The sequence below is a fragment of the Haemaphysalis longicornis genome, unplaced genomic scaffold, assembly GCF_048455015.1.
Source record: "Haemaphysalis longicornis isolate Haplotype H1 unplaced genomic scaffold, Haemaphysalis longicornis Haplotype H1 scaffold_2, whole genome shotgun sequence".
Taxonomy (NCBI): Eukaryota; Metazoa; Arthropoda; class Arachnida; order Ixodida; family Ixodidae; genus Haemaphysalis; species Haemaphysalis longicornis.
The window spans coordinates 262,185,311-262,207,161 of NW_027526295.1; the positions used below are offsets into that span (position 1 = coordinate 262,185,311).

General features: G+C 48.2%; 1 protein-coding gene across 6 annotated transcripts in view; it reads right to left on the reverse strand.

Moving 5' to 3' along the window:
- Positions 1–213: 213 nt before the first annotated feature.
- Positions 214–21,851, reverse strand: part of LOC144170552 (uncharacterized) — a 43,841-nt gene continuing 22,203 nt past the window's right edge. For 5 of the 6 annotated variants that reach the window (XM_077700412.1, XM_077700413.1, XM_077700410.1 and 2 more), the window contains 11 exons: positions 18,925–18,962; positions 18,701–18,847; positions 16,383–16,454; positions 14,700–14,717; positions 14,204–14,323; positions 13,523–13,645; positions 11,918–12,047; positions 11,573–11,706; positions 10,466–10,619; positions 7,688–7,884; positions 214–1,972 (listed from right to left, as the gene is read on the reverse strand). In XM_077700412.1, the coding sequence (XP_077556538.1) occupies positions 535–1,972; positions 7,688–7,884; positions 10,466–10,619; positions 11,573–11,706; positions 11,918–12,047; positions 13,523–13,645; positions 14,204–14,323; positions 14,700–14,717; positions 16,383–16,454; positions 18,701–18,847; positions 18,925–18,962 (2,571 nt within the window). In that variant the 3' untranslated portion in view covers positions 214–534. The remainder of the gene's footprint in view (positions 1,973–7,687; positions 7,885–10,465; positions 10,620–11,572; positions 11,707–11,917; positions 12,048–13,522; positions 13,646–14,203; positions 14,324–14,699; positions 14,718–16,382; positions 16,455–18,700; positions 18,848–18,924; positions 18,963–21,851) is intronic. The other variant, XM_077700411.1, reaches the window with a different exon arrangement.

Sequence of the window (21,851 nt, forward strand, 5' to 3'; positions counted from 1 at the left end):
CTGTGTGCAGGCAATCTAGTAATATTGTTGTCAATGGAGCCCGACTCGCACAAAGCAATGGGCTAGAAGCTGTACACAGCTACAGGCCTAGGCAGCTGCTTAGTTTCCATCGCACTGCTAGTAATGGTGCCGGGCCTGAAGGAATATTAGACCCTTTTCTTTGCAGCTTTATCTCGCAACACGCAAGTTTTATTCGCCCAGGGCACATGAAAGTTATGCACACAAACTTTTTATTGATGTATGTACATGAACAAAAGCAGCAGCATTGATGCTTTTAAACAAAAGCAGTAATTGACATGACCCAACTCATAGTAGAGTTCACAAAACAAGCAAAGAAGGGCTCCAATCGTATGGTGGATGGGAAAAAAAAAAAAAAAAAGCACGAGCTACCAGGTAACACTCAAGCTGCTGCGGCCCCTTTCCTTTAATGAGGGTGCCAAAGCCAATACATTGGGGCCAGCAGAACTTTGAGGTCACTGGCTGTGTGCGGGGCCAGCTTGCGAGGATGAAGAGAGGGTGGGAGAGCGGACAGCATCAGTCACCCTCCGGCAGCGGCGGGGCGTCCGTGGGCAGGGGTGGGGGAAGGGGGGGCGCGTCCTCCCGCTTGTCCTTGCGTGGGGGAGGGCTGCCCCCCCGCGGGGGTGAGTCCCCATCGTCCAGCCAGTTGCGGATGATGGTTGCCTTGTTGATGCGTTGGCCCTCGGCTGCCGCCAGCTCTTGCTTTTCCTGCGCACGCTGTGCTGCCGCCTCCCGCAGCTTCTTCAGCTCCTCCGCGTCGGGGGCACGGCTCACGATGGGGTTGCGCCTCTTCCACGGAGGGCAGAAGGAACGGTCCTGGGGAGTCTCAGAGTCTGACCGCCGGTCTCGGCTGTAGCTGCTACGCTGGTAGGTCCCTCCGCTGTTGTAGTAGGAACGGGGCGAGGTGCGGTTGTTGTAGTACGGCCGGAATGGCCTGCGCCCTCCACGACCCCCGCGGAAGTACCGGTTGTTTTGGTAGCCGCCGCGGTAGTTGTAGCGCCGGTTGTTGAAATTGCCCTTGTAGTAGTTGCCCCGGTTGTTGTAGTAGTACGGCCGGTAGCCTCCACGTCGCATGGGCGAATGGCGCCTGTGAGAGCCGTCCGAGTCCGAGCTGTAACTGCGGCTCCTGCGTCTGGCGTCGCGGGAGTCCTCGGACGAGTAGCGACGGCGGCGAGAGCCTTCTCGGGAGCTGTCCGAACTCCTTCCACCCCGGCTACTCCTGCGCCTGCGGCCCCTCGATGCAACGCTCGACCGGTCGGACGAGTAGTCTTCCGAACGGTCAGCACTTCGGCGGCGACGTCTTCGGACGGGCGACTTTGAGCGGCCCGAAGAGGAGTAGCTCTCGGAGTCGGCACGCGAGCGACGACGCAGCTTGCGCTTCCCCTTGCCATCGTCCTCGTCGTCCTTGGGGCTGCTCTCGCGGCTGCTTGAGCGGCCCTTCTTGCGCTTCGCAGGCTCGGAGTCTGAGTGGATGGAGCCCTCCTCGTGGCTCGAGGCTGCCTTCTCGTCGGCCCGCGAGGAGGCTTGCGGCGGTGCATCGTCGCGTTGCTCCACTGAACTCACCGAGCCTTCTTCGTGGCTGTCGCCGCCGCTCGCATGTGGCAGCTGCTTCTTGACAGCCTTCCACTTGAACTCGATGCCTTTACGCTCCGCGGCTGGCTGTTCGGTGCGCTTCACCACAGACTCAATCCGGGGGCCCGAGGACGAGGGCTCTGCCTGGGGGGGCCTCGCGGACTCCGAGGAGCGGTCCTTGCGCTCGTAGTAAGACGTGCTGGCTGCGGCAGACTTGGGATCCACATTGAAGAGGCGGGGTGCCTGCATCTCCTGGCCAGGCAGAAAGGTGACCTTGGGCGAGGGCTCCTCTGCACGGCTGGCCTTCATGATCTCCACCTCGTCGTCGTCCTCGTACAGGTGTGCCAGCTTCTTGGACAGGGGCGACAGAGAGCTGCGTTGCCTGCACAGGACAGGGAACAGACATTGGACAGGAGCACATTTCCCCATTCTCTAATATCTGCAGGTTTTCAGCAAACATTTCCTTTTGAAATTAAATTAACGAAAGTGTGTGAAATGCAGTGTCAGCTACCACCTGCATAGATCCCATTGCCAGTTCATAGTTCAAAATTTGTATAAAATAAAATTCGCCTAAATTCAGCTTTTATTTATAACCCACAGTTGAGAAATGCCAGTTAAGAAACCTACTTTAATGATTACCAGATTTTTCGAGCACATTATGCATCAATGTGAGTTTACTTAGGTAAAATGGGCAACGTTTGATGTCCGCTTTATATGTGGAAAAGCATGTTTTGATGAATTAACATGAGCTGCAAATTAGGGTCAGCGGGACGAACATCAGCCTTTATGCATTTTTTGGAAGCCGCAATGCAAAGAAGCAAATGCATACCCCAAACAACTGGGCTCTGAAGAAGTGCTAGATGGGCATGTACCACTGTCTGTTCACCCTGCTATGCGAAAAGAACCCTCCCTTTTCCATAACTCGCAGCATAAAGAGTAAGCTAAATGTTCCCTTTCACCAGGTGTTTGAGAAGCAAGCCCTATCTAAAAAACACACCTCTATTTATGAAAAACGTTTGACTACAGTCGAACCCGATTGTACTGAACAGTGTAATTCAACGCAATTTGTTTGCTATACAAAGTAATTAGATATAATCCGAACCCACTTATAATGAACTTCCGTATCTAATACGTTATAAAAAATGAACAGAAGATGGAAAACACGATAATAAAAGAAGGATCATGCCTCTTAACATGAATAGTAATTTGCTCGAAAAGAAATTTACTGCAGTGAAATAAAAGCTATTTGTAGTAGGCAGTGATTTTTCCTGAACACTGTTTAGTACCATCCATGAGAATCGCATTCTCGACTTGCGTCAACCTTTAGACGAACTCCAGTCCTCTTCCCTGTATTGCGGAGCAGTATCACTGCAGCACATCGGTAGCAGAAAGGGGTTCTTGCAACGTCGGGCGAGAGCGATTGTCTTACGGCAGCTGCTCGGTGGCACCGCACCAGATGCGATCACATCAGAAACAATTTCAGAACCCAATGGGCACACTGTCACAGCAACGTCGTCATCGGTGGGCGAAAGGTGTGGATTGTTCGCGTTACAGGGTTTCGCGGAAGCCCGGCCTGGCAAGGCAGCGGCCTGGGGCCTAGGTGTAACCCGTGCAGAAACAGGTTGGCGGGTGTTTGGTGACCAATCACACAAGCTCAGAGTTCGATATATCCAATGTTTAGTCCGTTATAAAAAATATACATTGCATGCATCCTGGCAGAAAACATAAGTGTTCACTATAGAGTATAATTTGCTCTATCTGAGTTCGCTATAAATGGGTTCAACTGTATTACCACCATAAATGGTTGAAGGAGTACTGACACGAAATTGTCAGGTTACGTTTTTCTCGCTGCTATGGGTGCCTAACAGCCCAGTAACCTCAGAATAGCATCATAGAATAGCACATTACATGGTCGAGACCAGCATAAATGATTATTTGCAACATCATTAATTTGTGTCAGTTTTGATTTCAATGAAACAAATGGCTGCCACGACAGGACGACACTTTTGACAACACTGCTTTCGCCACACAACGGCCGGTCTGGGCACACGTGCTAGAGCGAGCGAGTGCGTCCAGATTACCTGTGGTGGCACATGCCCGAGCAGCTGGACTGACGTCAGTCCCAAAACTGTGACATGATACACAAGATGGAGCAGCGCAATGCAACAGTAGCCAGCGCCTTAGCGACGTCACGGCAGCAGTTCGGGGCAAGGTGCATGGCAAAGCACTCAATGCGTCATGCTGATACCGAAGTCAAAAGGGTATCTGTTCAGAGCTTTCTTGTATGAGGAGCAATTAAAATTGATTTAAAGTACAGTCGAACCCCGCTACAACGAACGCCGCTTCAACGAAATTTCCGCTTCAACGAAATATTTCCAATTCCCCGTCAGCTAGCCATAGAAGTCAATGCAACAAAGTCCTCGCCACAACGAACCATTTGTCAGGCTTGCTTTCGCTTCAACGAAATTTTCGATGATTTGGGCTGGGTTTGAACAATTATTTGACAATAAAATAAGCATAGCGCCAGCCATCTGTAACTTTTTATACATTCAGGACGCTTAGTTTCACCGAAAATGCGCGTTGCGACCACACCGCCACCCAAAACAAAACAAAAAATAACTCATAGACGCACGCCATTGCTTGATGGTGATAACGATGTGGCTGGCCGTCTTTACACGAGGCGCAGGCCCGCTTCGCCAAGGCGGAGCCCCAGAGCTTCAGCCAATCCGTATCCAGTTGAAATTGCATAAATGTGCTCCGCTGCTGGCGCGGTGCCGTCATGTATGCGTTGTGAGCAGCTGTCCTTGCCGTTTTCCTTCTACCATTCTTCATAGCCAAGAGCGAAAATCATGTTTGTGCGTTTGGTCTTGAAGCCAAGTCATCCTATCTTAGTCGCGAGCGCGCGGTCCTGTTAAATGCAAGCGCGCGCGTCTTCCCTGCCAAGGTCAGTAGCTGCAGTGCCCTGTCAGAGGATAAGATAACGGCACTGCTCCTGCCACAAGGGAGAGGGGGGCTTCCCACGGCCTAGCAGCTATCTGCAAGTAATCAGCTCGGTGGACACGCCTTGTTGTACAGCGATACGTTTTGCGCCTGCATATCTTCACCCCCCTCCCTAACGCGTTCTTTGGGTGGTGAAAAAACATAACTATTGCTATGTTTGTTATCCGAATAAACATAAGTTATTGCGCGTCACTCCTTTTTCTAAACATTGTATTATGCTGCCAATGTTGCGGAAACGCACGGGGCTATTTTTCTGGCCTTTCCGTGGTGTGTTGGGGCAGATTTCGCCTCAACGAATTTTCGCTTCAACGAAATTTTTCACACGTCCCGTCAATTTCGTTGTAGCGGGATTCGACTGTACGCTATACTGAACGGTTACAGTTGAAATTTCGTGAGATATCTGTGTGCTTATTATTAAGATTATTACACAGTTGTTTCGGCTTTGAAATCTCTTGTCAGTACTACTATAATTGCATTGTCCTGGCACGCTGGGACCACTTTGCATACCTGCCAGGTTTGCCGGGATGGCATTAGGGAGATCCTACTGGGAGGGGGGGTAGTAGCTACAAAAGAATGGTAACTTTACACACATTTTTTTTATTTGCTTAACACATAGCAGGAAATGAACTGTTTCTTCGTACAAACTACCAAGCAGCTAGACCACTCAAATGTTCGACGTGGCTGACACCGCCCTTTTCAGAAAGTCCTGGAAATAGTACTGCAAGACTTGTGCGATACAAAACAGCAGGAACTGAACTGTTTTGTTGTTTCGTCTAAGCTAACAAGCTACACCACTGGAGAATTGCTAAATCTTCAGAACCGCCGTCCAGAACGGCCGTGATCGTGTGTAAATGAAAGCGGCGGCAGCGCTGCGTTTCTATAAACAGTAAACTAACAATGGGTCAAACAGGTTCACCATCTACACATGGCCGACTACACTTTTTAAGCACTTCACTGATAACGATGCCAATTGGTGTCGTGTTGTACTGTCACGTATACCTCCCTCACATTGTGGCCACACTGGGAAAAAGGTTTGTCCAAAGACGGGTGCGTTTTTGGGAGATTTTTGTTTCGGTTGTACAATCGTACAAAACCATGAAAATTCGGGAGTCTCCCGGAAAATTCGGGAAACCTGGCAGGTATGACTTTGAAAAAAGGGTAGGGGGGAGGGGGCGGGGAGGAGGAGGATTACACAACAAAAAAAATAAAAGGCTTGAATAAAATGAAGCGCAAAATCATTGCCTCACAGGATGTCTGCCCAGGCTAGCACAAATACCTAAGGCAAGGTTTTGGCCACCAAAGACCAACACGAGTAGTTACTGCGGCAGAGAGATGAACGACAGTGTGTGCTGGGGCATGGGTATTGTAAGGGTTCCAGGCGTCAGCGACGCTGCAAAGTGGAACGCGTGGGAAGCGGCGGTTTCCTGAAGGGCTTTATAGCAGCCAGCTTGCTACGAGCGAGCGGGCTTTGGATCATGCCGACTGCGCGGAGACGAATTGTCTTGAGCCTCAGCTGGGCTGCGACGTTGTTTTGAACAGTGTGTTGCAGGGAACAGTACGAGCGTGGGTCGGATGCTTCGGGGGCCGCCTGCGCGCGCGTTTTTCCATTAGCAGGTTGTAAAACCATTTGGTCCGTCGAGCGACTGGAGACGGGGAGCGTGGAGCTGTCAACTGTGGTTAGACAGTGGCCGATTTACGGCGATAGCTTTCCTTTTGTTGGCCAGTGCGCGCTCGGAGCGGAGGCGGGCGAGGGAGCGCGCGTTGCGGCCCGGGATGGGCGCGGCAGAGGCGACGCCCGAGCCGGCCGCCGCGTCCTTTTGTCCCTACGCGCTGTTTCTGGCCCACGGTCCAATTAACGGGGCATCGCCTGTCAACGCCGGAGAATCTTGGGGACGCACCGGGTCGTTAAGACGGATGTTTATGGGTTTCAGCTGGCTTGAGTAGCTGTCCGGTCTCGGACGAGATGCGTGGGAACAGGCTATGCAGACCAGCGTTCGTGGAAGCTTGCCCCGGGCGTTTGCACGTGTTTCCTCGGATGTCTGAATGTTTGTCGTATTTGTTTGGTTTACTTTTGATCTCTTCCTTGTTTTTCTGGTGGGAGAGAGTGACCAGCGTTTGAGGGTTGCGGGGGGGCGTTGCCCACCGTGGTTTAGGCCCGGATTTACTAATCCATCCTATCAGGTGCCCAAGAGATACTGATTGGCCTGTGTATCGGGGGTGGGGCCTAAGTAACCCATTAAAACCACGAGACACGAGGTCTCGGGGTCGAATCCTCAAGGTTTTAATGTGCTATGCACGGCCGGCGTATTGCCGGGCTAGCCAGGTCAGGCTAGGGAGGATCTCACCACTTGGGTAGTTTTAGGTCAGGGTCTGTCGCTGACGGGGGTGCCGCAGGCACAATGACTTAGCTGACCTAGAACCCCATTTTATTTCTTACTTTGTTAACTCTATCTTCAGTTTGTCAATATTCTGTATATATCTTCTGTGTAAATATACAGTTTTGAAAACCCTCCATCAACCATCGTCGTCGTGCCATCAAGTGCCGCCACCATCAGGCACCAACGCAGATCATCATCTTCAAGAAGAACATCGAACCTCATCATTTACTGGTATTTTGTGCTTTGCTTACCACACTAAATGCCCAAGACAGTGGCAGAGCTCTGAGGCCAGAGTGTAAAAGCTGCTCTTTAGCATACACAAAAGCAGTGGGAGCCAAGCTGCTTGAAAACTACACCGGGCATTGATTCCACAAGCAATGCAAAGCAGCATGACAGAAATACAAGGCAAGGCCAGCACAGTGTCAGGCCAGTGTGACAGCGCCTAAAGTCGTCCACACAGCTTCACCCCTCACTCGCAGTTCCAGCCTTTTCCCACGTGCCACCTCCTGAAGCGCACTGATAAAAAAAACCTACCTTGCACACGTGACAAGACACGACACAATGTGTCGCGTCCCACAATCCCGCCCGCACGCGCACGCGCACACACACACACACACACACGCGCGCGCCCACACACACACACGCCCACCCACACACGCACGCACGCACGCACAGACAGAGAGAGAGGGGGGGGAAGGGGGGGGGGGGGGGGGACGCACCCGGCCTTGGCCTCCCTGGGTGAGCCGACAGCAGGCTCGTCCTTCCAGTAGCTTTCGGAGACTGTGCCACCAGGCTGTGCCATGCCTCCAGCGGCACTGGGTGCTGCCTCTGCTTCGGGGGGAGGAGTGGCAGCCCGGTGGCCATCGCGCGACTTGCGCTTTTTCTTGGAGCCCCGATGTCTCTCCGCCTTGCTCTCCTGCCAGGGAGAGAACACACCCCCACTGCTCAGTAGGGAACGAGAACCACCACGCAACAGGGCCGAAAGAATCGAGCTGTGGCCTTTTTTGTGTGTGCAAATGTTCTTTTGCAGCTGCCAAGATTTCAGTCACAAAATGTGCTCACCGTAATGACCACAGCCAAAATAGTATGCGGTATCCAGTTAGAGCTGTTTTTTGAAACTGCACGCGGCATAATGCTGGGCTTATTAGTAGCGTTATCAGTTTAGCCTAGTGTAAAAAACACGCAATCATTTATGAAAATTTTCAATACAATTGCTTTACAGCTCTTTTCCGAGACATGTTCCAGTCACCATACTGCAACAGAAGTGGAGTCTTTACATCACCTTTTTAAAAGTTAATTAGCTACGGCCGAGAATAAAACGAAATTTCGTAAAATAATAGGTCAGGCTTAGCAGTCAAAGATGGTATAAACTGGTTTTAAGGGGAGACGCTAGTATTAATATGAACTGTAATTGGTCTGTAACAAAAATCACTATGCATACCTGTTTTGTTTTCCTAATTTTACTTAGGTAATTAGTTTTCTAATGGAATAATTATTTTTGAGTTATGGGCTTTCATACAAATTTTTAAAAATAAATGGTACAGATGTGTAGATTAAGACCTGCCATGCATGCTGATGCTATTTATATTCCTGTAATGATAGTTGATTGGATTAAATTAATGCCAAGTACAGTTTTCAGAGAACTTAATGAGCTCATATTATTACTCATAACATTAATTTGAGGTGCTAGGCACATATGCAAAAAAAGGGGGCTGAAAAAAATCGGTCAGGTGACAGTTTTATTTATTGAGCATGTGAAAAAAAATAATAAACGCTTTAGGATGTAGCTCCCTTTTTGCTCAACACAAGTTTGTTGAAATCCAATACCAAGTTTGTTGAAATCAGTTGATGGGAAAGTTATGAAATCCTCTGTATTCAGATGGCACTGGGCAGAAAAACTGAACAAAAGCAAAGCCAGACAATGCTTCAATTTTTATGCTGCTGGCAACGTGCAGTGACCCTTTGGCGACCAGGGCTGAGGTGCCGATCATGCACCACAGTGGTAAACGTTTGTTATTTTACTGCTTCATTTGTTGCAATCAAATTGGCTCCAGGGTGATTTGCATCGCGTGAAATGAGTTGTAACGAAGGGGCTGTAACATAATGCACCCCACTGTTCTGCGACATGCATGTGCTTGGCTAGGTGGGATAACCACGTTTTCGATTTAATCCACTCATACATCAATCACGTCACCACTGCACATTGTAACATTTCTCATTCTCAAATAGCTCGTCTATATAAGTAACCTGTCGATGAAAAAGTGTGTGCCAGGTTGCGGGGCAACCCGCCACGGCATCGGTGACAACAGACTGAATATACTTCCCTTGCGCCGTCGGCAAGCGGCATCCTCCACTTTATCATTTGTTTTCTTTCCATTTGCTGCTGATATTAAGCTAGACGCACCTTAGAGTGCCCTCAGGTGTAGTCATACTTCTTATGCTATCGCCTAGGCAGCCCGCAGGTGCGCTAAGCCTGCCTCCGTCTGGGTGCAATTCTCGCAATAAGTTGCCACCAGACACGCAGAAAAGCATATCCCAGGCGCTTTCTAATACCGCTCGTTCTTGCTTTCAGTTATCGATAGAAATTTACTTGCTTATTATAACAACGTCGTGCGGGGCTTTTGCCGGTCCTCGCATGAACGAGTGCATGAGCCGTCGCACTGCGATGAGAGTGCCAAGCAGACGGCCCATGATGCTCAGCCAATCACACTGCGCCTTGCTGAGGTCACATGCAGCCATAGCCAACTGGGCGGTGCATTCCGCCCTTTTTCCACCCTGGTTTTACTCACAACCAATGGAAGAAATGAAGCGGTTCTGGTGGGAAATTGAAAATGGAGAGACACACTTTCGAATGAGACCAAGGTGGACGTCATAGCGCATGTAGAACCCAAGCGGCGAGCAGTCGAAAAAATTCTATTTTTTGCGTGAATTATGGCTGGTTTTTGCAGTCGTCGACGCTATAAATTGACATTATGGCCTAAATACTTACTTCTGGATCTGGATATTTGGCTGCCCGGAAGAAAAATAGCTCTGCTTTCCAAAAATGACGATTTTGAAAAATTGATTTTTTTGGCCAAATTTCAGGATTCCAAAACCAGTCTCCCGTTAAATAAATGTACCTGACAGCTGTTTTTTGGATTATTCAATGGTTCAATAGAAAATCTCACAGATGTGCATCACTGAAGATGTGCACCATGTGTCATGGAAAAAGAATGCATTTGTAACACTAGAAGTTTGTTGCACTGTATGTAACACGCCTCAAGGAGGGTATTTCTCAGATTCATGCCACCTTGAAATTCAGACAGCTAGGACCGTATCACTGAGAATCTACGGCAAAAAAGCTTTTCGGGAAGGGGGGGAGGAGGAGGAAAATAAAGAGATAAGAAAATATTAAGGAAAACTAATTACTTGCACCTTCTTGCAGTAACTAAGCAAACGCAAAATCACGGCATACTACGAACTCCAGTAAGCCAAGAGCAAGCTCGATCAAAACCCACCTTGCGATCCTTGCGAGATCTCCTTGAGCGATGGTGCCTGCGACTGTGGCGTTTATAGCCGCTTGATGATGAGGAACGCGATGACGCTCCGGACGTTGACGATGACGACCAGGACGATGAAGATGAGCTGCGGTGTCGACGGCGCTTCTTGTGCCTGAAAAGGGGGCAAGTTGTCAATTGGCCAAAACAGCCTTGCACTAACGTTATTACAATCAGATTACCACATATTTTTCTACGCATCTCATTTCAAAGCTACCATTCACACACTCTTCTCAGCAACAACTAAGCTTCATAGCAATGTTAGTTTACAATGGTGATGTATTGAGCCTCGAAAAAAGAAGTATGGAAAGGATTAAAAGTAAAGAGGTGTGGTGGCACGCTTTATAGTCAAACAAAACAAGTCATTCAATTCTCGCTCTGGCTGTGTAGTTTCATGACCACGATTAAATCAGGATGCTATCATAGCATTCCATAACTGCTGCTTGCGGGCTTGATTATCACTATGCAGTACAGTAATCAACTTGCAAGGATACCTTATTCAACAATACATCAGTTACACAATGATCGGTCAATGTGAATTAACTTATTCATGGCAACTATCGGAAAAACAACCGAATGAAACGACAAACGAATGCCTCTCATATCGGTTACAACAATGCAATCCATGCACTTTATACATATATTTTTTTCTAACCACTGTTGGTGGAAAAATCCAAGTTGCAAACAGTTTGTTCCTTCTCACTACCTTTCAACTAGCAGAATTTCACGTGATCCACGACTAGCACAGTGCCAGTTTATGTGCATGGATTGCTAAAATCACCATACTTTCTAAATTGCCATTTCGTTACAGTGCAGTTCATTACATCGAGGTTCCACTGTATTTGATTTTAATGTCCAAGCATTTCTAATACTTACACAACCCTATTACATATTCATATAGCTGAGTGTCTGAGCCCCCACACTGTGTTGTGTCAGGGTTTATCAAAGAAAATGACACTAGACCATCGCCACACTGCAGATGTACTAGCCATGGCCAGGCAAGATGCTCCCAACCGGCAGCAGTGGAACATGCCCATCCACGCCAAGGTGCAGCCTAAAATGGCTCACTTTTTTTCCACCTCGTCCTTGAGCAGGAGGCGCAGCTTCTCCCGGGTGTCCTTAGCAGGCTTGGCCACTTCGCCCTGGAGTTCAGCCATCAGGGACACCTGGCTGGACCGCGTGTCTTGGGACACCGGGGGCTCCTGGGAAGAGGGATCACACAATCAACCCGCAAATCAGTGGACACCACTGGATGTGCCGTTTAGTACGAGTGACAGCAGGTGCACTAACAAAAAAGCATGGGAAATGACCAAGTAACTGCACACAGTTACTAGGCTGCCACTACATTTGTGCTGCACACGCAAAAGAAGTAAACACCCTGTGCGTGCATCGCAAGGACAGCGCGTCACTCACCACTTCCTTCTTGCGCTCCTTCACCTCCATGGCAATGAGTGCCTCGCGGGCGTCTGTGTTGCTCAGGTTCACCTTCACTGCTTTCTTGTACGTCTTGACCGCACCCTCCAAGTCACCCCTCTCCTCGTAGCTGGGTGCACAACGAGCCACTGGTTAGCAACTGTGCCTAGTCACTCCAAGTACGCAACACCACCAGTGCCCCTGGCCTGGCCCAGCTTTTGCCCTCCCACAAAAGCGACCACGAGGAGGAGCAGCTTCATTCACCACACCCCGGGCTATTCCCCCCTACATTCCCCGCTCTGGTTCCGTGAGGGACCATCAAGGAGAAGTCTGCAATTAACAGTTTGGACTCCAAATTACCCCCTCCACTCCTTGTGATCTGTGACAGCTCGGGGAGAAGCCAAAACCGATAGTCTAAGTGGAGCCCATGCTGACAAGTGTGGTCGAATTGGTATCAGATTTAGGGCAAATGCCAATCGAACTTATGCAAAACATCCCCATAGCATGGCCACAGCTTTGGTTCTTGCTTCAGTCAAGCTAGGATCCAACACCTTCAGCACAACTGAATGCCCAATGCTTTATACAGGCTGTAAAGTCAGCTTAGTGAATTCTTAACACCTACAGGTGAAATTATTGTACTGCAGCAAGAACTACAAAAATATGGTGCCTTATCTCCAGCCACTGGGGTTTCAGACTGCCATTGAAACATCCCTGCAACCAAGCTGAATTAATGCTTTCCTTTGTGCCTTTACTGTGAAAGCTGCAGCTATCACCAACACAAAACAGTGCTTCCAAGATTAGCCTACTGAAATCTTTGCTTTGGCTTTGTTCCACCGCTCTTGAAACAGTCACTGCACAAGCCACTGCACCTACCCCTGTTCAAAATTTGGCAGCCACCAATACATCACAAAAACCAACGACAAAGAATGGCAAAACTATGTTCCACTTTCTTGGCATTCTTCAATCGTCTGGACAAGTTTCCAAGTTCTCTGGTATGCCAAGAGCCAAACACTTGGCTTGGATATTTTATGACCACCTGAGCTAGGTATGGACTCACTCATTGTTTATTCACGCTTATGTCCAAACAGTGTTTCACGAGCTTCAAAATGCATCTCTGAGGCACATTGTGATCAAATAGCCACTTTCACCCCTATTTACATATGTACCTATTCCTACCTACCTTGTTAATTAGCTTGCATTGCAGGCTTTCTCAGCACATTCACAAAAAGGTTACCCCATGATTTTATTGCAGCAACTAAGAAGAAAGAAGCTAACTGGGAAAGTTAATACACCATTTGAAAGGTGCATTTCCCAATTCCCCAATTATCATCCTTCATTAAATGCAGTTTGCGTTAAAATGAAGTTACGTTGTGTCCACGTCGTCCCCTTAGATCTGTCCCTACCGTGCCTATTCAGATCACACATTTACAGATTGGCCCAGCAAACGGGCCTTGAGAATCAAGTTTGCCTTGTTGAGAGTGAATTCTCCTGCCCAGGGGAGTTGCCCCCTTTTCTTCTCGCAACCAAAAAGGGCTGCGCCTGACGTGTGCCTCACCACTAGGACAACCGACCACACGGGATCACGAGGGGAGCGGTGGTACTCACTAGCGTCCGAGGGCGACCAGGGTCTCGGACATGTACTTGCGGGCATTGGGGTGGTTCGGATTCAGGGTCAGGGCCTGCTCAAAGTCCTCCAGGGCACGTCGCAGGTTGCTGTTGTTGGCAAACCTGGGTTGGGAAACACGCACACCACTCACGCACAGAGCACGCACAGCGTCACAGCACCTTCGGGCCTGACCAGCCCCACTACTTTGACCCTCGCTTCGTCAACGGCTACGGGGGGCGGGGCAGGGGGGGGGGGGTGGAAGGAAGCGGCAGTGCTACGTAGTGTCACACACACTACAGGACCCCCTGCAGATTCACACTACAGGCAGAGCCTGAGATGTTTCTTTCCAGAAACGTGCCTGACCACTGGCTCGGCACTACAACAGAATGCAGCGCAGGACACACTAACACCTACAACTACTACCATTCATCCCTTCAATGAAAAAAAAGGAGAACATGATCATCACTGCTACCACATGCGACACTCATTTGACAATGGCTAGGAGAAGGTGGTCTAGCTAGTTTTTTGCCACAATTGGATGGCACCAAAAGGGATGATTGAAAACTGAAGCCCAAACATGGGGCTCATGCAACCCTTTTGTTGCGAGTAAATTGCCCTGCAAATCGACCATAGCCAGATCAAGACATGCCAACACAAATACGGTCATGTGAGTAACTCACAGGGCACCCCTGGCCACCAGCGCCTCGACGTTCTCGGGGTCGATCTGGAGGGCCTTGTTGAGGCAAGCAAATGCTTCACTGTGGTTGCCTGCCTTGAAGTGCATCACACCGTCCTTCAGGCTGCATTCACAAGCAAGAAAAACAGAGCAGTGACCCTCGGGGACACTGCACAGCTGATGGACACGCACACCACACAACCCAGACACTGGAAGAAGCATCGCACCCACCCACACCAACACTACTGGGACCCTCCATGTTTTCTCGGCAATCACGGCTGCGTGGCCCCTAACCATGTAAAGTACAGGCACTGACACAGCGACCAAATGCTACCGCCCTCACCAGACTCGCACAAGCAAGGGTTCACTGTGCGCGGATAGCCAACCACCCAAGCAGGACGGCAGACGCGCACACGCACACACACACCAGGCCCGAACAGAACAGTGCCGAGGCATTACCTGGCCACCACCTTAACAGCAAAGGGAGAGCGTAAACTTACAAGCTGTTAACGTCAGATCTGTGGAAATCGGGAGAAACGTAAAATTAATGCCTGTACAATTAATGCTGTAAAAACAAACAATTAAGGCCAATTAACACAGTGTAAGCCGCCACCTGCATGCAGCCCCCATTAAAGAAGGTGACCAGCGATCACCCACAAAGCAAACCTGCATGCATGGCTAAACTGGTACACGGACGCTGCACCTGACGCACACAGCCACCTATTAAACTAAAGGCCTGCCCATGTCATTCGATTGACACACAAGCTTTCCCTTTGTACATAGTATGAGGTGTGCCTTCAACACTTTCGTGACCGCGCCTATTCACGTCGATTGTATGCTATAGATGAATACAAATTCAAATTTTGCCACTCTCCGGGTGCGTTTAGACCGCTAACGCCATCCAAATGGTAAAGGAGAAAGTATTTTATCAGTTTCACTTTCGAGCTTCGTTTTTCTGCTGCGGGGGGGGGGGGGGGGGGGGGGGGGGGTAAATGTCTTTCGCAGTCGGAGAGATGAGCTCACGTGGTTTCAGTTAGGGCGCGGCCGCCGCTCGCCAATGCTTTGCCCGAACGGCGAATTTTAACGGATTAAGATGTATCTGAGCTCAAATCTGTGATTGATGGTAGCAACACAGGCACGGAAGGCGACTTCGATCCATCAGACTTTAGAAGAGACAGAGAAAATGCGTCAAGTTGCCCCGGACCATCACCAGGTGTGCGCAGGTGAGTTTCACTTTCTTCTCCGGTCGCTCAACCGCGGGCACGAGTTGTAAACAGATCCGGCCCTGCTCTAAGGCCACAGCTCTTATCTGCAGGACATCGGCTTCGTTCGGGCGAGACCATTCAGTGCCAACTGCACAGGGTGTCAAGTTTCCTACACGAAGACGGCCCAGAGTTGACCTTGACGTAGCGCTCTGGAGCAGCACGTGGCTGTTCGTGTTTATATTTATGTTTTTGTATGTAAATAACTTTTGTTCTTACACTGCTCATATCAACAGTATTACTCTACACGTCTTATGTTCAAAGTGTATATTTCAAATCGTTTTTGTGTCTATCATGTGCAAAGTAGCATTGAGGTCATCATCAGTTTATTTTTATTTTTGTTACTTTTTTGTTTTACAATTTTTTTATAAAAATTTTAATGAATCTGTTGTTTGAAATTATTAGTGTTGGAAAGCCCCATTGTTCCCCTATCATTTCATATCTTACACTTCAGCATCATTAATTTTCTGTGAAAAGAAAAAAATATTTCCTGGAACACACAAAAACAACCGATTATTCCGCATTCACGAAAGTGTTAAAGCCGTAAATTTACTGCCCAAGCAGGCACAAAACTTTCTTTTACTGCAATGAACTGAGATGTGTATGAGGAACAAATAATATGTCTATTCTGACACTCCTAACGGAACCAATAATAGACAATATACAGCAAGAAGAGCAGGAACAAATTTAATCAATGTGCCACTAAACTCCTTTCCAGAGCAAAGAAATCTTGTTTGGGCAAAATGGCCTTTACTGTTGCCACACAGTAACTATTTCTCATTATGTGAGGGCCGTATCATTGATTTGACGATTCTGCCTGCAGGCACATTGAAGTAATAAGTACTTTCTGGCCCACTCAAGCGAGCATTCCCACGTGCTCTCCCACAGCTCTCTTCAGCCAGTGGCAAAGCAGATGCATACCTCTTGTAAGCCCACTTCGAAGACTGGGCCTTCCGCAGGGCAGACGCAAACTCTTCCTTGGGGAATTCCTTCCTGCAATATAACAGCAGCACACTGATTGTCTCAAGCTCCAAATCGGTTTCAGGGCACTACACACCAAGGACGACTCTGCACAGCTTGGGCTCGCCATCCGTTAAGAGGGGCATGTGAACTAGCAAGTCAACTTCTCTCATTGATCCTGGCCGTAACAACAGAGCCCAACTGAATCACAAGCAAAACGGCAATAAAAGGGCAACGCAGAGTGACGCCTGAATGCCCGCTATCCATTTCTGTGAATAAGAGAAGAAGGAGAAAGAGACTGTTAGGGGTAGGGGATCGAGAGACAGAGGCCGGTAACTGTCTGACATGGTGCCAACCCCTCAACTGGCCGAGTGAACAAGACAGCTAAGTCAGTTGGCAGACAGAAATCATGCATCATTTCCCTGGCAGTGCCACGTGGCCAGTTTTGTGTACGTTACTAAAAAACACAATTCACAAGTAATGTTATCTGGAAATAAAAACAAAAAGATCTCAATTGACTACTTTTTCATTTTGCTTTCCTTGCACCTTTTTATTGCGGCCGCTAATAAACGAACACAGCAAAATCTGCTCTTTGCCTTTTTTTGTCTTGCACACTTCAGCCGCAGAACTTCTTCAGGGACTGAATCTGTTGTCATGCCTCTGAGAAATTGTATACTGCTACTCTGGCTCCTATGCAAACATTGAATGAACTTTCCTGTGAAAGGCGTCGCAATGGACAGGAAATCCTGAACCTTTCTACTGGGGAGGACATACGAATGGGTGGAAGAACAGAGAAAGTTATATGTAGGGTGAAGGGGAGGAACGCCGTGCTGCTACAAGGAAGCTTAAAAAAAAAAAACTTAAGGGGACACTGGTCTTGAGGGACCTAAATTTGCCAAGAAAAAAAATTTATTTTCTGTATTAATTTTATTATAGGTACCAAAGAATGTACCTGCAAAATATTATGCTGTATCATAATATTTATAAAGCTGTCAACATTTGCAGTTGGCAAAATGGCCATGTTCCCTTGCGTTTCCAAACTGTGTGCCTTGTTTTCTCAAGCCCAATTTGTTTCCCACGAGGTCAACTGTCGGGTACAATATCTTGAAATGTACTGGTCAGATTTGCATCATTTTTGCTGCAGCTGAACAGCGCAATAAACCCACAAAAATATAAAATTTCTTGATGCTAGTACAATTTTTTTTTGCATTTTGTTTTACAAAAACATTCATAATTGATGACCTGACATTTGCAAAGTTTACAGCGTTTGCAGAAACAATGATAAAATTATTGCTATGGTATAGTTGAACACCCTGGTCCTTCTATAGCACAAAGGAACAAGAAGTACGCAAGTATATCATTAAAAAGTTGCCCGAAATGGAATGACATAACATGTTGCACAACTTTGAACTTAAGACAAAAACTGACTGCATATTTGTGCTCAGGATGTTAAAACACAAAGTGCAAATTTCAAGCACATTGCTTCCAGAATAACAAAAATGCCTTTAAGACCAGTGTCCCCCCTTAAAGGAGCATACAAAGGAGCTTAGAAAAACCCCCACCCCCTCTCCATCATACAAATACCAAATCAAGCACTCATGGAACCCTTAAATGCATAAAACAAAATATTGTATTTAGAAACAAAGGAAGACCAGCTCTTACATAATGGTACCCACATTACCCGTAAAAATTTGAAAATATTTTGGTCCCTTGGAAAATGAGCACGTATGTTTCTAACCATAAAAAATGCATGCAAAAGCAACATGTTACAGAATGCTGCCACTGCATCGTCTGCTGATACACAGCCGTCGTCTTGCGACTGCCTCTCCCACAATGGGGGGCAGGATGCCTGCTATCACATGCCCTCCCTCCAATGCTGCAATAGCACGAGGCATGACCTTCAGTACAGATAGTGTGGCCCACTCATGCTGGCCGGACATAGATAACTCCACACACAGGAAGCCTTCAGATACACGCTTCAACAGTTGTTCCTGGTTTTTGAGTGGCTTCCAGCCGACATGTAGCCAGAGGGGGCGTTTTGGGGTTCAAACCCCCTCTGAAATTTTTTCCATGCAGCTCATGAGACATGAGCCAGACGGCAAATCTCCTCCCTTCCAATAACCCATAACCCCCTCCGAAAAACATTTCTGGCAACGGCCCTTGCCTCTGGCGATCCATAGAAGCCGACTGCAACATGCCTTTGCAAGCGCTGGCTGCTGGACTGCCAGACTTCATTCCACGGCGGTGCGAAATGCGCAGAACAAGTTGGACGTGCTCACATGTGCAGCGCCTTGGTGAGTGAGGCCTGCCTCCAGGAGGGGATGCCCAGCACCGAGCAGAGGTGGCTGGCCACCGAGGGGTTGTTGAAGCCAATGGTGCGCTCCAGCACCTCCTGGTACGAGCGCCCATGAGTGGCCAGCAGGCGCCTGTGTGCAGCAGAAAGAGGGGGAGTGAGCACACCTGCCTGGCCGCCACCCCCCCCCCAGGGAGAGAAGACACTCACTTGTGGTGAGAAGGGACCTCCTCCTCGGTCACCAAGCCCTGCATGGGAGAGAGGGGGAGGCTCAGGGAGCATGCAAGCCTGACCGCAGCAGGCACCACCTTTACAAACAACTCCATGGCTCTTTCATGTGCACCCACAACACAGCAATTACATTTTTTCTTTTTTCTTTTACATTTGCACAAGACCACCCCAAAATCTGCAGCCAAAGTGGGCTGACCCTGCTGTGGCCCCTTCATGCTGCTTTTTCCCACAGCCCAAGTTAAGCAGTGCCAAACTGGCCTCCCCATCATTGCTTTCTCCAAGCTACGGAAGCGGATGTGCCACCATGTTTTGCTGCCTACTAGTATGCCAAAAAAGGTACGAGTTATAAGGTGCTCTTTAAATACGCATAAATAAAGCAAAAACAATAAATGTGTTGATGATATGTTAATATCCATTCACAAAAAGTGAGAGGGACTGTGCATGCCTCCTACACATGCAGGGTACGATATCACTGGGCAATTACCAATTAAAGGGACACTGAAGTGATCTGTAAACATTGCAGGATTACTAGCGCAAATTGTAGTCTGGAGTCCATAGGCCCTGTTTCGATCACTCTGAGCGCGTTTACGCGAATTTATTTAGTAGAAAAAATTAGAAAATGCTGTCCTCCTCTCTGCACCCTCGCCCATTTTTTGTGGCGTTTTCGTGTGACGTCGGGAGGAGACGATCTGGCAATTGGCTGCACTATTGCACGGTTCGCCGACCTTCCGATCGAGTCAGTCGGCTCAGCGTTTCGACCGCCGGCCGCCGACGGGTCGTCGCAATTCGCTCGCTCGGTTGAAACTAAGCCACAACACGTTCGTGAATGAAAGAATGTGCCTTTCTTTACTTTGTTAGTTTGTACACTGTATCAAGCTCCGAGTCCGGGTCGCTCCACACAAGTGCACATGGGATGCTTCGCTGACTTTACACTAGTAGGAAAATCTAAGGACACTTGAAGGCGGGAGAAGAGTCAACGAAGTCAATATTGGTACCAAGGAAATAAAATAAACCGAAAGTTTTACCGTACAGCGCAAAACTAGGGAGAAGGGAGTACTTTTTTGTGCTGGGTGAACAAGCGCAGCGGTCAGCAGCATGACCGCACATCTGCGAACACTTTTCCGTTAAAGAAATGCAATTGCTAGACGTGAGCTATTGTGGAAGTTTGGGGGACGCTTACTGCACGGGCGCTATACAACAAATAGTAACCTACGTACTTGAAATGATAAAACTAAATAAAAGTGTAAACTGGTTATACATTATATACCTTATATATCCAACCACGGCATAGCTGGCTCGTGGCCGAGTGGTCTGAGGCGCTAGGTTATTGTTTTGCAAGTTCGAATCGCCGAGGGTACATCCTTTTTTTTTTTTTTTTGCAAGTTGATTTTTTCGTTTTCGGCCGATGTTTTTTAAACGGAGTTCACCATTTTTGGCCCGTAACGTTCACTGCTCCACGAGCGAGTTCGCAGACCGCGCGCAGACTGTCACTGGCACGCTAGCGAGTTCTCGTTAGCGTGCTGTTGCCACAAGCACCAACTGCTTGCGGGCAGTGGGCACAGGCCTGAATCAGCACATCCTTGGCCTGGTGCGAACACGCTTTTTACGATACAGGCATGAGTGAGGCAAGCTCCGAATATGCGGGAAAAGCGCATGGCATTTGAGCGTCTGCGGTGACGCGGAGGGCATTCATCCACTGCGTAGGCCTTGGCTAGTGATTTCTACAATTCCAAGCCATCCTGGGAGGTTTATCTTATGCATTATCTTATACAACATGGCAGAAGTGCGGTACGGCGATTATTGAGATGAATGCCCATCCAACGATGCCGTCGGATGTCAAGCATGTTGTTTTACAGAACTAAAACCGAAACTTGTTTGAATGCTAACCTTGGACATCGTCCAAGCCGCCAAGCAGCGGCCGCCACAAACCGCGCATGGCAGTTTTTCTTTTTCCCGATTTATAAAATAATTAACAACTTATCAACGGGATAAACGATGAAAAGTGTGGTCTTTTTTCCAACTTTATAAAACAATTAACGACTTATCAACGGGATAAACGATGAAAAGTGTGGTAATTTGAGTCGGTCTACGCAGTGCAAGCAAAACCGGGAGCTTGACAAATTCACTTCAGTGTCCCTTTAAGTGATAAGGGCACGAGTGGGCCTTGCCTAAACACAGAAACTGGTGACCTTGCAGTGAAAAATTAGTGCAGCAGCTAATATGCAACACACATTCTCAAAGAGTGTAGTGGCAATAAGAATGTTTAACAATCATATGTCACTTCTTTCAACAGGCAAGAATGTGGCTGCCTTGCGAGAGTTCCAGAAATTCAAAACATTGGTGTCATGTAAAACAACCATTACGAATGAACTGCACTGCAGAGAGAACCTTGGCGCAATTTTTCTGAAACCACCAGCTTTGAAACCGCCGCCAACGTGCAATCGCGGACGCCACAAATGCTTTGCCGCGCACTTGCTGGTATGATGGAACCCAGCGAGCATGAGCAAACTCGAATGAAGGGCTCCATGCGGCTCCACCACACGCAGTTTGTAGGCAAGGAGCTTGCATGCAAGAAGCTCGCTCACAAACTTCATGGCTCGCTGCATCCGCCGCATTGGGGAGCTCGTGTTGCCGTTGGCATTTTATCGAGACCCCTTTCAGCACTTGCATCTCCCAAAATCTACTACTACAGCCAAAATTTTGAGCCTAGTCGTCCATAAAACTTCGTCACATTGAAATTTCAGCAAACGAGACTTCGTTACACAGAGGGTGAAAATACATGGCGTGCATACATTTACAGTTTAAAAAAAACTGTGGTTCATTACATTGTGGGTTTCGTTACATTGAGGTTTGACTGTATTAGATATCTAATTTGGAAAAACAAGGCACTACACATCAGCAAACAC